This window comes from Morus notabilis, unplaced genomic scaffold (assembly GCF_000414095.1).
Source record: "Morus notabilis unplaced genomic scaffold, ASM41409v2 Scaffold25, whole genome shotgun sequence".
NCBI lineage: Eukaryota > Viridiplantae > Streptophyta > Magnoliopsida > Rosales > Moraceae > Morus > Morus notabilis.
In genome coordinates, this window is record NW_010357699.1 from 202,796 (window position 1) to 219,848 (window position 17,053).

A 17,053-nucleotide genomic window follows, 5' to 3' on the forward strand; every position below is an offset into this window, starting at 1 on the left:
AATAACGCCTTAAATATTCTCGAAACTCCTTTTTTGCATGCTTGTTTTAAGAGTTGACTAATTATAAATTATGTTCTTTATGACAATAGACAAAAATTTCTATTTTAATTGCTAGACTAGAGCAGAATTAAGTGAACCAGTTGTAGACAACTTAATATTCTGCTATTAATATGCAGATTTTCTCGGGAACGTTTTTTTTGGGTACGGTTTCTAACTCATAAAATGTAGAAATATATTATGATTAAAAAAATAAAGAAATAAATGTACTATGGTTATCTTCATATAGCTTAAAAAAAATAAAGAAGAAAAGAACTCATCATCTATCATAATTGATCCACGAGGACATTATAATAAACAAGCTTTCGTCAGAAATCCGAGCTTTAAGCTTCAGAATATACAAGAAAAAAAGGTTCTCAAAATTTATAAACCTAAAATATATATATTTTTAAGAGATGACATAAGATCTGAGGAATTGTCTCCAATTCGGTACCAATTAGAGCAGTATATGTATATTTTAAAAAAATATATATATATTTCTTTTTAAAACATGTATATTTCTTCTTAAAATATGTATAATATGAATAAATATTTATAATTTATCTAAACACCTACATATATATTTTTTTTAAAATATACATTTTAAAAAAATATATATATATAAGTGTTGCTCCAATCCGACTTTACTCAATTTGAATTTGATAAAATCGGAATAAAATATGCCCCTAAAGCGCCCCGCAATAGTGGTGATCTGTAATAAAATATGTCCATAATAACTGCATGCCACGTAAAACAAAGGATTAAGTAACTTATTATTAAAATTATAAAACAAAATAACTTTGTTTATTTCAATTTCCAATAAGAATTGATCACAACCATTATACAAGGTACAATTAAACAACTTTTTGGAGCGTGGTTACTTACAAGGCAATCAATTCTAATTAAGTATCTCAGCATTAAGCTGAAAATAGGAATTAAAAAGTATTTTCAGTTAAACACAATGAGTGAACATCTGCTGGATTAATGGGCACTCTTAAGCGAAAAAGGAATAAATAATGACAAATATTAAGATAAATCTAAGGTCTCGTTAAGTTCGTCGATTTAAATTGAGATGTGATTTTATGTGAGAGTTTTTAATTGTACTAAAAAATTAAATGTGACAAACTGAAATTAAAAACTCAAATCCGTGAAATGAATGAGTCCTAAATGGATAATCAATTAGAACGGAGTTAATCCGGTAGAATATATCTATTAGTAGAGTCTATTTTTTATTATTTGACATGATTAAAATCACATCAAATTAAAAAAATATACAAAGAGTTTTTGGTATAAATCTAACGATAAATGGTTAAAAAATATGAAGGTAAATCTAAAGCCTCATTAAGTTCGTCGATTTGAATTTTTAATTTAAGTTGAGATGTGATTTTATGTGAGAATTTTTAACTGTAGTAAAAAAATTAGATGTGACAAACTGAAATTAAAAACTCAAATCGGTGAAATGAATGAGGCCTAAATGGATAGTCAATTAGAACAAAGTTAATTCAGTAGAATATATCTATTGGTAGAGTTTATTTTTTATTATTTGACATGATTAAAATCACATCAAATTAAAAAATATACAGAGAGTGTTTGGTATAAATCTAACGATAAATGGTTAAAAATACAGATTATTAGTAATTTTATTTTTGTCATATCACATAAATTCCCTAATTAGAAATCCTTTGTATATTTTTACAATTTTGATAATAATAAGAATAGTTTGGACTTTAGACTTGTGCAGTTGGACAGAAATTAGCTTTTGTGCAAAGCCAGCCAGCCGATGATGGTTTGACTTTCAGGCTTGACTATTGGAGGAAAGTGGCTCCAGTGGGACCCACCACGACAAATATTATAAAAAAAACACAACCTGATTTTTATTATTTATCAATAAAATAATAACGAGTTATTGAAAAACTGAAAACAAGAACAAAAATGAAAAAGAAAAGGCTATAGGCAACAACGGAGAGGAATCGTTTACTTACATTTGGTTATGAAAAGTCAATGTCCTTTGTCACTGTTAAGGAAGGGTTTGTGGGAGAGATTTTAGAGAGAGAAAGAGAGGGAAGTGAGAGAGAGAGAGTTATCTGAAACGAAAACTGGCATGTTGTTTTGGATTTACCATTTCTTAAAAGTAGATGAGCATTTGATGTGGTTGGTTTGCTCGCTTTTAATTGCGCTTCACTGAGAGACTCCTGATAGACTTTTTTCTTGAGAGAGAGAGAATCATAAGGAAAAAAAAAAAAAAAAACAGGTCTTTGAAGCTCTGTTCTTGTTCAGGTGTTTTCTTCGAGTCTTTAATTCTTCAAAAGAAGTAAAGGGTTTGTTTTTCTTCTCTGTTTCGCATCTGGGCAAGTCTTATTTTTAGCTCAAATATATTTTTGGGCTCTGAACTGAAGTGGGTTTCTGTGAATTTTGGGGATCTGGTGGGTTCTAGGGTTTGATTATCTTTCATCTTCTTTCCCTCTCTTGTTCTTCCATGGAAGTTGGGTTTTAACCTCAGGAAATCTGTTTCGCAAATTGGGTTCTCTTCATAACTGATAATTTACTTTTTTTTATTCACTTCCAATTGAAACCTTCTACTGGGTATTCTCTGATCTGTATGTATCAAGTTTCTTCTTTTGTGTTTTATCTCAGTCTCTTTCTGGTTTTTTCTTTGATGGGCTAAAGAAAAACAAATACTTTTTCTTCTGAGCGAATTTATTTATCAATTTTTGGTATAAGATTTAAGTTGTTTTCAAACGCTAGCTTTGATGCATCTTTCACTATGGAAGCCCATATCTCACTGCGCTGCTCTTCTGATGGACAAAAAGAGCAGCAGCAGAAGAGGCAAAGACGGCTCGGATTCCGCCACAGAGACGACGAAGAAAAACCAGTCAATTCTCCGAAAACTCCAAGAGAACAAGCTGAGGGAAGCTCTAGAGGAAGCATCCGAAGATGGGTCTCTCTCCAAATCCCAAGACATCGAGTCTTCTGAGACCTCCATGGCCAACCAGGACGAGGCCCTTGGACGGTCACGATCCCTCGCCAGGCTCAACGCCCAGAAGGAGTTCCTCCGCGCCACCGCCCTCGCCGCCGACCGCACTTTCGGCCCCGAAGACGCCCTCCCTGTCCTCCATGAATCCTTCTCCAAGTTCCTCACTATGTACCCAAAGTACCAGTCCTCTGAAAAGATTGATCAGCTGAGGATGAATGAGTATTCTCACTTGTCTCCAAGGGTATGCCTTGATTATTGTGGATTTGGGCTTTTTTCGCATCTTCAGACACTTCACTATTGGGAGTCATCCACTTTTAGTTTGTCTGAGATAACTGCTAATTTGAGTAATCATGTACTTTATGGTGGTGCTGATAAGGGCACTGTGGAACATGATATAAAGACTAGGATTATGGATTATTTGAACATACCGGAGAATGAGTATGGCCTTGTTTTTACTGTGAGTAGAGGGTCTGCTTTCAAGTTGTTGGCTGAGTCATACCCTTTTCACACAAACAAAAAACTCTTGACCATGTTTGATTATGAGAGCCAGTCCGTGAATTGGATGGCCCAGAGTGCTAGAGAGAAGGGTGCTAAGGTGTATAGTGCTTGGTTCAAGTGGCCAACTCTGAAACTCTGCTCCACCGATTTGCGGAAGCAGATTTCAAACAAGAAGAGGAGGAAGAAGGATTCCGCTGCTGGGCTTTTTGTGTTTCCGGTTCAGTCGAGAGTTACGGGGTCTAAGTACTCCTACCAATGGATGGCATTGGCGCAGCAGAACAATTGGCATGTCTTGCTTGATGCGGGCTCGTTGGGGCCTAAGGACATGGATTCTCTCGGGTTGTCGCTTTTCAGGCCGGATTTCATCATCACGTCGTTTTACAGAGTTTTTGGATACGACCCGACTGGATTTGGATGCCTTCTGATCAAGAAATCGGTGATGGGAAGCCTTCAAAATCAGTCCGGGTGTACTGGCTCTGGAATGGTGAAGATTACCCCTGAGTTTCCTATGTATCTGAGTGATTCTGTAGATGGTTTGGACAAATTGGTTGGAATCGAAGACGAAGATGTAGCTGTAAATGGCGAGAAGGCCTCTGAAGCTCGCCCGGGGTCACAGTTGCCTGCCTTTTCTGGCGCTTTCACTTCTGCTCAGGTGAGGGATGTGTTTGAGACTGAGATGGATCAAGATAACAGTTCTGAGCGAGATGGAACAAGCACCATTTTTGAAGAAGCCGAGAGTATTTCAGTTGGCGAGGTAATGAAAAGCCCGGTTTTCAGTGAAGATGAGTCGTCAGACAATTCATTTTGGATTGATTTGGGGCAGAGCCCACTAGGGTCTGATTATGCAGGCCAGACGAACAAACAGAAGATTGCTTCTCCCTTGCCACCATATTGGTTTACTGGGAGGAAAAATAATAAACGAATTTCTCCTAAACCTACAACCAAGTTATATGGCAGCCCACTATATGATGAAAAAAATGGGCCACATGAACTGGGGCATGTGATATCGTTTGATGCTGCTGTCTTGTCAGTTTCGCAGGAACTGGACCGCGTTAAAGAAGTACCAGAAGAAGAGCAATTTGGAGAAACGAGTCCCCCTCTACAAAATGGTAAAAATTCTTTGAATCATCTGCATAGCGGAGAGATCCAAGAAGAACCTGGAGTAAGTGGACCACTCCCTACTGGGTATGCGTTGAATTTTGGTGCGAATGGTTCTCGCCTCAACGATTTCACTTCCACATCTCGGCATCACGGTCTGGAGAATGGCACAACCTCTGAGATTTGCTCGGATGTGAAGGAGAGTGCCATAAGAAGAGAAACGGAAGGTGAGTTCAGGTTGTTAGGGAGAAGGGAAGGGAGTAGATATGCTGGTGGTAGATTTTTCGGTTTGGAAGATAATGAACTTCCGAGCAGGGGAAGAAGGGTGTCATTTAGCACGGAAGAACACCGTAAAGAGCGAGTAAGCCATAATGTGGAGACCGGAGAAGTATCTGTTACGAGCTTGGAGGATGACGACTACAGCAGTGATGGAGAATACGGTAATGGGCAAGACTGGGATAGGAGGGAACCGGAGATAATATGCCGCCATCTCGATCACATTAACCTGTTGGGTCTCAATAAAACCACTCTGAGACTACGGTTCTTGATCAATTGGCTGGTGACCTCATTGCTGCAACTGAAACTACCTGGTGCAGAAGCCTATCTTGTCTACATCTATGGGCCGAAAATCAAATACGAAAGAGGAGCGGCTGTGGCTTTCAATCTCAGAGACAGAAATGGAGGGCTAATCAACCCAGAAGCAGTTCAGAAGCTGGCTGAGAAAGAAGGCATCTCTTTAGGCATTGGTTTCCTTAGTCACATACGAATTGTAGATAATCCGAAGCAGCAACAAGGAGCTTTGAGTCTTCAGGACAGTACACTGTTCAGGCCGATGGAAAACGGCAGGAACGACAGAAAAAGTGGGTTCATAAGGATCGAGGTTGTCACGGCTTCTTTGGGTTTTCTTACCAACTTTGAGGATGTTTATAGATTGTGGGCGTTTGTGGCTAAGTTTCTTAATCCAGTCTTTATCAGAGAGGGTGAACTGCCAACGGTTGATGAAGAATCTGAGACATAAAACCCGGAAACGGCTAATTTATGTTTCTCTTTGAAGAAAGATTCTGCTGGAGTCGGAAATATTATTTGGAGGGTATCTCAGGGCCAAGGCAGAAAGTGACGAAGGAACGGGGGTGTGAACATCCGCATGGCTGTTTCTCTTGCTCATGCTTCACATTCTTCTTTGCTGCGGATGATTTGTTAATTCATGTTATTGCTTGGATTTTTTTCCCCACTTTTTTCCCTTTTGGATCTTTGTAGAGTTGGCATTAGAAATTTGTATCATCTTGGGAAATCATGATAAACTAAAGAGCAGAATGACATTCACATCACTTCCACTACTTGAAAATGCTTCCTTTGCTCCATACAAAATTGAATTCGTTTTTTCCTCCCAATGCCAAGTTTATGTCCATGCGCATGCATGTATATATGAACCTCCTACAATCAAAACAAAAGTAATCTCTTTTTAACAAACATGGAAGTTGGGATTTCTGGTAAAATATATAATTAAAATAAAATCGAGGAATATGAAGGATATACAAGCCATTTAGTTGTCTCTAGATTCTCAGGATAGCAGAAAGCCGATTTACTTTTTTAGCCATTTTTGAATCCATCATGGCCTTTGATTAATGACTATAGTACAATACAGAATCATTCTGATACATTATTGAACAATATTTTTGCTTGGATAAAGTATCATACAAGTCATGATACCCAAAAGATTGATCACATGTAAAAAATACAAGTAAAAATAAAAATAAAAATAGGTCCAAGGTGTTCTCACCACAACAACATTTTTTCATTAAAAGTACAATTCCTGGCGAAGTTTCCTTCTAAAGAAGGGTCTATTATTCCCACAAGGAATCAAATGACTGTTGGACTATAACTTGGTACAACACAAAGCACCAAAGAATAGTCCTCTGATGTTAACATAGAAAATAGATGCATTGCATAATGCGAAGCGCATCACCAAATTGGTTAAGAAAAAAAAAAAAGTAGGAATCAAATAGAGGTTATTTGAAAAGAATTGAAAATTCATTTCCTCAAGTAATTATCATAACTGGGCCACACCCATTAAGCTTTGTTTCCCGTGGGAATTATAGTAGATGGTATGTATCATGATCATATCCTGCTACAACACTTTGGATTTTATGGCATCTTTTTCTTGTAGGAATGCTTGAGAGGTTATTTTCTTTGAAGTTGGTAGGGTAGACATGGCACCCTTGTGATTCTTTTCACAAATTGAAAATGATGTTTAAAACTTGCTTTTGGTCGCAATATTAAAAGAACAGTGTATAAAAAGCCTCAACATCACAAAGGAAATATTTATTAGCAAAATGATTACAATTTTAAAGATGAAGAAGAAGAAGAAGAAGAAGAAAGCATAAAGAAACAAATAGTCCACTGTTTGACAAAAATTGTTTAGGGAAGGTTAATGGGAGAAGCTGACTTCTGTAAGAGTAACCTTTATGTGGTGGTTGGTGACAGTGATTCGTTGACAAGCTTGAGCCCTATGAAGTATTGTTGGCTACTAAACAAATGGATTTTGAAGATTTTGCTTATCTTAGTCGTCAGTAGCTATCAAGAACACGCTACAAATGGTTAAAAAATACTACACACAATATATGCTTCTCTTAATTAATAAACCATTATCAGAAGAGAACGGGATAAGGTTTAAGAACATATTCAAGACCAAAATTGTTCATTTTCTGACGTATTTCATTTAACTAAGTGGGTATGTTGACTGTTGACATGTATCGATATCTCTTTGGCGTCTCAACAAGAAAAACCAACCCACAACCAATTACTTGAATTGGCTTTTGAGCATGCACCAACTATTGAAAGTTGGCCTTGTCTTCATCCATTTGACTGTTTTTAGCACAAGAAAAGAAATCACCAAATCAAAGTTCTCCACATAACGCGTAACATTAAGCGAAGAGGACTAAATTATGGAATAGAAAAATACATACTTATCTCAGATCCCAAAGATATATCTCCTTCTCATGGTTAGCTTCTCTGACTAGGTGAGATAAACTAGTACTGAGATCAATTGGGTTGTACAATGGCATCTAAGATTCCATCACCTTCATAAGAAACGCAGCTTCTAATGCTGATTCTTTGCACTGGAGGTACCGGTTTTCCTCCACTATGTCTGTGGTCAAATTGAGCAAAACTGGACGTTTTGGGTCATAAATTGTGTGTTCGCGGACCCGCGCAACCCATTTTGCAGCTTCCCATATGCCAAATCTGGAATTTATGTAAAAATGAAAAGTTCATGAAACACCGTCTTGTTCTTTCTGGGCTCGTGAAAGAGCTCTCTACACGTCATTCAATGCAGACATCATTTTTTTGAACTCCAAACACAGATGAGAATATAGCAGTTTATGTAAATATGGCATTTACCAAAGTAGTCAATACCTCAGGACAACTAGTAAATCTCAAAGAGATCAGACAAAAACTCACTTTTTGGGAGAACTTGATTACACTACTTAATAAATCCGTAACTATTTTAAGATTATCCAAATGACATTTTTAGTGCTATTAATTACTGCACCTCGTCATTTTTTAGCTGTAGACATAAGAAAGAAAGTTGAGAAAAGAACGAAGAGAAATTACCTTGTATTGAAAGATGATGATATCAAGAGAGCTGGATAAGGAACATCCTTCTGAATGTTGTCATAAGGAGAATATTCACGTATAGCATGGAAATCATTAATGTCCCACGGGTATCCGAATTCTTCATAATCAGCAGCAGTAACTGGTAAAACCGGATAAAGAAGAGTATTTGTTGCATCTAGAAATGGAACCTGAAACAAACACATTGGATAAATTGATTGGGAAAAACCACAGTTAATCTCAGGAATATACATAGACGGAAAAACTCGCCTTCAAAACTGCAGCACGGAATAAATCAGGGCAACTATTAATGGCTGAAGCAACCAAAAGTCCACCAGCACTGTAACCCCAACCAGCAAGCTTGTTTTGATGGACAATCTCTCTCTCAATAAGGTATTTTGCACAGGAGATGTAATCTTTGATGGAATTAATCTTCTTTGTACGTCTACCATCATAATGCCATTTCTTACCCCCGCCCCCTCCACCTCTGGAAAGAAATTATCAATAGCATCGTGACTAAGCATAGGCCCCAGAAGCATTAGTACTAAAAAAAATATAAATATGAGGAAGCAAGTTGCATAAAGTTATAGCAGACAAACTACTGCATATTGACGAGGGAAATGACTATACCATACCCACTAAAAGGTAGCTTACTTTACAGCACAATCAATGTAAGTAATAATCTTTAACAAGGTTTATAAATAATAAGATTGTACAAGTACGCTCAATCCATAAAATAACGTCAAATAACAACATATATTTAAAGCACCTAACATCAGCATATGCAACAATCCAACCGCGATCAAGAAGGCTTTTCAGTTCACTGCGCCACCGTTTATCGAGTAGCTCACCGTAGGCTCCATGACCATGAAGCAGCCCAGGGTATTGACCTTCTTTCTCATTTTTGCGGGAGTAAATAATAGTCAACGGAACCTCAACTCCATCATAAGATGAGACATTACGGTGCTCACACGCATAAAACTCAGAGAGATCATTCCACAAATTAGCATCATCTGATCTGACTTCATCTGTGGTATCAACAGTTTTGCTATTCAAGGTATGTTTGGAGATACTGGACAAAGAAGATGTACCATACAAAACTTTTGTTCTCTCGTGAAGAATATTCTGCTGTTGAACAATGTTCCATTTCCCATTGGATAGGTCATAATCAACTATGGCATCAGGCATCTGCCGGAAAATACAGACTTCAAGAATCAAAATGATTACACATCAATTAAGTCTTAGCTTCATATTGATATAGAAGAATAACAAATCAACCTTCTAAATAAATAGACCATTTTACACACATACCACAGGGGATGATATCGTAAAGCGCATAGTTGATGAGAAGTAATCATAAATCATTCCAGGTGAAATTTGAGAAACATATTTTGGAAGAGGCAGGTAATGTGGGTGAAGCTCTTTGAGAGAAACCGGTCCCTGCATTAGCAAGAGAGGAAAAGGTGAGAATGTTAAACAATCCTATTGAAATGTTTTTCCCATTAATGATCCATTCAAATATAAAACATTTGGTTTCAGCAACTTACCCTCCCAGCAGGCAAAGGTAGAGTAACTGAACCAAGTCTAAATTGTCGACCTTCCCTTAGAATAAGTAGCAAGTGTGTATTGCAGAAGTCAACATCCTCAACAACCAAATGAGGGTCATCGATGAATACATTCTGCATCAAACAAGACGGTCAACATTAAAAGAAAGTAATATATCAGAGTGATCAATTAAAACAAGAATATAACAACTGTTTGGAACAAGAAATATCAACTGAATGCTAACAGTCGTTAGAAATTGCAAATAAAACACGGATGTAAGAACTGTACAGAAAGGATAGCCTATAGGAACAAGAGAACTGCACTGTGTTGCAAAAGCAAAAATTCTAACTTGAGATATAAATACACTCATCCAGCAGCAAAAACCCCAAAATGAAGATAATCACAACTAGAGATATAATGATTTCATCATCATGATTATAAAGAGCATGAAATAGGTGTAACCAACTCACCGACCTCCCATATTCTTGGACCGGTAGAAGTATCGACAGGGCTACGAAGAAGATAATGAAAATCAACGGGTTGGCCTGCTTTGGCAGCATCAGTAAATAGATAAAGGAACCCTTGATGATGCTCAACTATGCAGTGGGCTACACCATCACACTCCCAAATCAAATTCAAGCCAGACAAGGGGTCAGCTGCATTTATCAGAAAGACCTAAAAGATGGTCATTGATCATTTCATCATCTTAACCAAAAGATCTTCACTTGACTAAAAAAAAGTTTACATTACAAATTGATGATACCTTTGAAGAAGTAGGAGAGAATGTATTCACGGTCACAAAGCGGAAATCTTTCGTGTGTCTAATGTTAACATAGACATTCTCATCCAATTCTTCGAGAAGCAAAACATCATCATCGGTCGATCCAATCATGCTGTAGTATATCCTATGAAATAATAAGAAAGACAAAAAAGAAAGCCCGGAAAATATATCCTTAAATCCAATATAGAACCAATACTAACACATGAGAATACATCACAAAAACCTATGAATTACCACCTGTACGGCCTCTTCTTCTGATCAGTGACAACATAAAGTAATGCTTGGCCATCTTTGGCCCATGCCAAGTTCGAAATGCAATCGGCTTGGGGCTTTCCACACAATGCACCAGAATTCAAATTCCTTACAGATAATCTAAAAAAGTCATTGTCTTTATCATACATTGTGTACGCAAGGAACCGATGATCCGGAGAAACTTCTGATAACTCTTCATAAGCATAGCCTAAATAATAATTGGAAATGCAAATTTTCTCGCTTTATTTCCCATACTTTTTATTTTCTCTCAAACCAAACACAATGCGAGAGAGTTAAGGCAAAATAGAAAAGGAAAATACCTCCAAATCTCTCAGCTTCTTGATTATAGTCAATCAGCTTCTGTTCAATTCTCTTCCCCGAGGCGAAATCAAACCCCGCCGAAGGCGATTTATGTGAAATAAACTCCTCGTTCAAGCTCGCGAGCCTCCGGCAGAGCACCGGATATTGCTTCCCTTCCTCCGCGCGGCGGTAATACAACCTGTGAAAAAGACCAAAACTTTCGTCAAATTTTCATTTTTTTTCATCCGGATTTTCTCAAGAACCAACAGGAGGAATTCGGCGGCGGTTCCGACCAAGGTCCCCAGCGGAGAGGAGGAGTGGAGAGGTCGTAGGCGAGGCGAAAGGCCATTTCCGACTGGAGCTTGCTCTGTAGGCGCTCGGTATCAGCCATGACGGCCTCGGCGTACTTCTCCTCCTGCTCCATGTAGATGTCCATGTGCCGCATGGCGACCTTGTCGTTCAAGCTCGACATCCAGCTGTACGGATCCTCCCATGTCTGGTCGTGGAAGCTGAAGCTCTGGGGCTTCTGCGGCGGTTTCGGCGGCTTCGGCGGCGTCGGAGGCGACGGCGGTTTCGCTGCCTTTTGTGGGGCCTTGTAATGCGCTCGGCGCACGAGAAACGGCGGCGCCGGAGGGTTTCCGGTGCAGCGGTGAAGGAGGAGAGTTAGAACTTGGCGCATTAGAGGGAGGGAGGAAAGTTGGGGGTTTTTGGTCTTTTTCTTTTCAATATTCGTTTTCTGGTTGAATTTCGTAGGGTTTTAGGGTCAAAAGTCAAAACTGAAAAATGTGGTCCAGCCAAAGGAAAGAAAGGAAGAATGGAAAAAATGGGGAGACTCTCAAGTAGGTGTTGTTCCCTAAAAAAAAAAAAAAAAAAAAAAAAAAAAAAAAAAAAAAAAAAACTCAGAAACAACATGGTGTTGTTTAGGAGGTGGAATAAACGATTGTCGTATAATGTTTTTTTGTTGTCGTTAAGATGGAATGGCAATGAGTAGTGTTAAAAAAATTAAGAGTTTTTTCGGTAGTTCGTTTTATCGGTAGTTTTAGTTTTTGACTGTTGGACTTAGTAAAAATCATATTTGATTAAAAAAGTATACATAATATACAAATTCTGATATAGATTTAACAGCTAAAAAGTAAGAAACTATCAATAGTTTATTTTTACAAGGATTACCAGAAAAGTCCTTAAAAAACTTTGAACTAATCCCATGGAACACCTTCAACGTCACACACTAATAAAAGGTAGGGCTTTATAAGTCTTATAAGAAAAATACTTAAAATGACTAATGAGATTGAGCATTATAATTAAAAATGCGGATCCCACCTGAGACCGAGAAGCAAGAGGGAATACAGCCTTTAGTGATGTCTCACCATTCGGTAATCCTGTTTTCAACAATTCCGTTCCTTTCTCAAAGGAACAACTCGATATGCTCCAACAACTCATACAAAGAGAAAATTTCAACAATACATCCGAGAACAAGAATAACACCAACACCTCAGCTATGCATGCCTCAACATCTCCTCATTCCGCTTGGGTAGTGGACTCGGGTGCTTCTGAGCACATGACAGGTGACAGAACACTTTTCTCAATGTTTTCACTATGTACCAACCATCAAACAGTGCGTATAGCCAATGGTACACGCACCAATGTGGTCGGAACAGGAACCATCCATCTATCAAACACTCTCATCCTCAAATCCGTGTTATTTGTGCATGATCTTGACTGTAATCTTATCTCGGTTAGCAGATTGAATCATGATCTCAACTGTGAAACTAAATTTCTTGCCGATTCTTGTGTTTTTCAGGACTTGAGCACGGGGAAGGTGATTGGCAGTGATGATTTCCATATAGGCCTCTACATTTTGGATGTCCATCCTTCTTCAAGTCATTTTGCTGGTCATCAATGTCAGTTGAGTCATAGTCTTAAGTCTAGTAGTCATTCCAATAAGGAAAGTGACATCATGATGTGGCACTTTCGTCTAGGTCATCCCAATTTTCTGTATTTGAAACATTTGTTTCCATCTCTATTTATCAATAAAAATCCTAATTCCTTTCATTGTGAAGTATGTCAATTGGCAAAACACACAAGAAACACTTATGCACCTCGGCAATATCAACCCAGCCATCCCTTTACCCTCATTCATGGGGATATCTGGGGACCATTTCGTATCCCTAGTCTTACCGGTGCAAGATGGTTTTTACTATTGGTTGATGATCACACTAGATTGTGTTGGACATTCCTAATGAAAGAAAAATCAGAAACCAAACACATATTTCAGAACTTTCATGTCATGATACAAACCCAATTCAAAGTCAATATCCAAATCCTCAAAACAGATAATGCCAAAGATTTCTTCAACTCATGTCTCGGTTCTTATTTCACCTCTCATGGTATTGTTCAACTAAGCTCTTGTGTTGACGCACCACAACAAAACGGTGTTGCCGAAAGAAAAAACCGCCATATTCTTGAAGTGGCCCGGTCCTTACTTTTCCAAGCCCGTGCCCCAAAAAGATTTTGGGGTGAAGCAATCCTCACTGCCACATACTTGATTAACCGTCTACCCTCTAGGATACTCAAACTTCGTACACCTTTGCAAACATTACAAAGTCTATTTCCTACCTCACGGCTTGTGTCAGAAATTCCATTTAAACTTTTTGGTTGCACCGCCTTTATCCATATCCATTCTCAATACCGGGGAAAATTTGATGCCCGTACACATAAATGCATCTTTCTTGGTTATTCAGCCAACAAAAAGGGGTATAAGTGTTACTCTCCCATCACTCATAAATTTTATAATACTATGGATGTCACATTCAGGGGGAGAATACCACCAGTGAATTACAGCATTAGGAGTGGACATCACTTCTTGAGTCAAATTCATCAATTCCTCCAAGTTCATCATCTCCGGTGTTCCCTACACTGTCACCTATCCTGAGTCAACCTCAGAAATCACGTGATCAGCCCTCCTCGCCTCATTCCGAGCATGGTCAATCTTCTCCTTATGTTTATCCCAAACATCTCCTTCTTCCCGATGATGCGGTGAAAGTCTATGAAAGAAGGAAAAATCTTGAGGCCGCACTACCTCAGCACTGTCAAGAGACCTCCCTAAGCCAAGCCGAACTCGAGAGGCAGCAAGGTATAGCAGAATCTAGTCCACAGGTTGATCCTACGATGAATCAGCCCATTGCACATAGAAAAGGTGTCAGATCATGCACCCAACATCCCCTGTGCAGCTACATCTCCTACTCAAGTTTATCTCCAAAGTTCCAGGCGTTTGTGACCTCCTTAGACAAAATCAAGATTCCAAATTCAGTCTATGAAGCCCTAAAGGTCTCAGAATGGCACAAGACAATTCTTGAAGAATACACTGCGTTGGAAAAGAATGGCACATGGTTGATATCAGAGCTGCCACCAGGGAAGAAAATAGTGGGCTGCAAGTGGATATTCTCGGTCAAGCAAAAGGCAGATGGAAGTATAGACAGGTACAAAGCTCGTTTAGTGACCAAATGGTACACTCAATCATATGGGATTGATTATCAGGAGACCTTTGCTCCAGTAGCAAAGCTCAATACAGTCCGTGTCCTGTTAACCATTGCCGTCAACTTGAATTGGCCATTGTTTCAGCTAGATGTTAAGAATGCTTTCTTGAATGGAGATTTGATCGAGGAAGTCTATATGGATATACCATCCGGATTTGAGATAAAAAGCACACAAGGAAAGGTTTGCAAACTGAGGAAAGCATTGTATGGACTAAAACAGTCACCGAGAGTATGGTTCGAGAGATTCACCAAGGTTCTCAAGAAAGACGGATACACTCAGACACAAGCAGACCACACCCTATTTGTGAAACACTTCACAGATGGAAGACTCGCAGTTTTAATTGTATATGTTGATGATATTGTCCTCACAGGGAATCATGAAGGAGAGATTAGAAGACTCAAGTCTCTCTTATCAAAGGAATTCGAGATTAAAGACTTGGGACAATTGAAGTATTTCTTGGGGATGGAGGTGGCACGGAGCAACAAAGGAATCTCAGTTTCTCAACGCAAGTATGTTCTAGACCTCTTGCGGGAAACCGGAATTAGTGGGTGCAAGCCGGTTGAGACACCTATGGACCCCAATACTAAGTTAATGCCTCGAACTGATGAATTGGCGGCTAACAAAGGGCAGTACCAGCGACTAGTGGGTAAGCTAATCTATCTAACTCACACCAGGCCAGATATAAACTTTGCAGTCAGTCTTGTGAGTCAATTTCTGGATAACCCCTCCATTGATCACATGGAAGCAGTGAACCGTATATTGAGGTATCTGAAGAAGGATCCTGGGAAGGGTCTTATGTTCAAGAAGACAGTCAACCGAACTCTAGAGGTCTATACAGACGCTGACTAGGCAGGATCTCCTAGTGACCGGAGATCTATGTCCGGATATTGTTCGTTCATTTGGGGAAATTTAGTGACTTGGCGTTGTAAAAAGCAAACAGTGGTTTTCCGAAGTAGTGCAGAAGCTGAGTTCCAGGCACTAGCTTTGGGTATCTGTGAAGGAATATGGCTAAAAAGGGTACTAAACGACCTGAAGATTGAAGCGGCAGACTCTATCAAAATCCTATGTGAATCAATCAGCAATTGCAATTGCCAAAAATCATGTTCATTACAATCGAACTAAACATGTGGAGATTGATAGACACTTTATTAGTGAGAAGATTAAAAATAAGCTAATCACTCTCAGCTATGTTCCATCAAGGCAGCAAGCAGCGGACATCCTAACCAAGGCTCTATTCTGACCTAACCTCACTGAGCTGAGCTCAGTCCTTGGTTTAGAGAACATCTACCGCCTAGTTTGAGGGGGAGTGTAGAAAATCAACCTAGGCTAAATCGAATCCCTAACTTCTAGGGAAGTAGTTTCCTGATTTTATTCCCTAAGATATACCGGAATATTTGTATTTATTGAGGAAGATATTGTAGATCCTGATTTGTAGGGATTCTAGGTCTGATACCGTGCATATATATAGGTGTAACCTTTCATCGTAAATAATAGAAGTTATCTATTCTCATATCTCAGAAAACTTCAGAAAGCGACACGGTGCTGGTGTTCAAGGAATTTGTTGCTGGTTATGACGATGATTTGAGAGGCCCACTGTATTCCTAGTAGCTGCAATTATCTGTTCAACGTTGCAAAGTGGTGTATCCTTCTATTCCCCTTTGCTACTTTCTTATTTCTTTTTTCTAGCGATGATATACCTCAGGAGTTAATTAGGCTCGTGTTTTTTTCCCCTTGGGTGTGTTTTGATTTGTTGTTATTAGGCTTTAATTCTGATACTGTTTAGTGACCTTTATGCCTTTTGAATGAGATTGTTTTTAAAGAAAAAAGTCCACTATATTTCTAAAGAAAACTAAACAAATATATTTTTCTATGAATTTGATACAAAAATCTGCAATAAATTTAGAAGCAGAACACACACATCTCTCAACTAGTAACTATGTTGGAATATTAGAATCCATAGCGTGTTTATTGTAGCTGCTCTCACATTCTTACTGTTCGAAGTTTGTTTATCTATTTTGTCTGTGCTCTATTTTTTTCCCTTTTTTCTCCCCGAAGCGTCAATGTTCTTTTTTTTTTTTTTTTGCATTTTCTTCTGCTTTTCTCTCTCTTCTTTTTTTGTTATTCTCTCTCTCGTCTTTTCTTTCTTCTTCTATGTTTGCTTCTTGCTCTTCCACCCCTCTCTATACTTTGATGAAAAAGGAACCTGTTAATTATGGCTTCTAAGAGGAGGCTGTCTAGAAATTGTTATGTGAAGGTAAGATCTTTGCCGAAATAGGGAAAAAAAAAACACTATCTCTTTCCTGAGTTTTTAATCAGATGTGTTTTTCCCTTTTATGCAGGTTGCTTCTCCTCCTTCAATTGGGTACACGTCATTTCTTTATTTTCTTTTTTTTCACATGGGGTTTTCCCTTTTTTTTTTT

At 38.5% G+C, this 17,053-nt stretch overlaps 2 protein-coding genes across 2 annotated transcripts; one reads left to right on the top strand and one right to left on the bottom strand.

Annotated features, from left to right (window-relative positions):
• The first annotated feature begins 2,033 nt into the window (after positions 1-2,033).
• On the top strand, positions 2,034-5,912 carry LOC21403189. The gene has a single exon (XM_010090698.2). The coding sequence runs from the start codon at positions 2,787-2,789 to the stop codon at positions 5,622-5,624; it is 2,838 nt and encodes a 945-aa protein (XP_010089000.1). The 5' UTR covers positions 2,034-2,786; the 3' UTR covers positions 5,625-5,912.
• Positions 5,913-7,014: 1,102 nt separating this feature from the next.
• On the bottom strand, positions 7,015-11,824 carry LOC21403190 (dipeptidyl aminopeptidase BI). The gene is made up of 12 exons (XM_024174966.1): positions 11,390-11,824; positions 11,117-11,295; positions 10,782-11,004; positions 10,527-10,668; positions 10,238-10,438; positions 9,766-9,897; positions 9,530-9,658; positions 8,988-9,406; positions 8,489-8,705; positions 8,219-8,409; positions 7,573-7,849; positions 7,015-7,471 (listed from the first exon to the last, which is right to left on the bottom strand). Exons 1-11 carry the CDS (start codon positions 11,773-11,775, stop codon positions 7,672-7,674), a joined length of 2,397 nt encoding a protein of 798 aa, XP_024030734.1. The 5' UTR covers positions 11,776-11,824; the 3' UTR covers positions 7,015-7,471; positions 7,573-7,671.
• Positions 11,825-17,053: the final 5,229 nt, after the last annotated feature.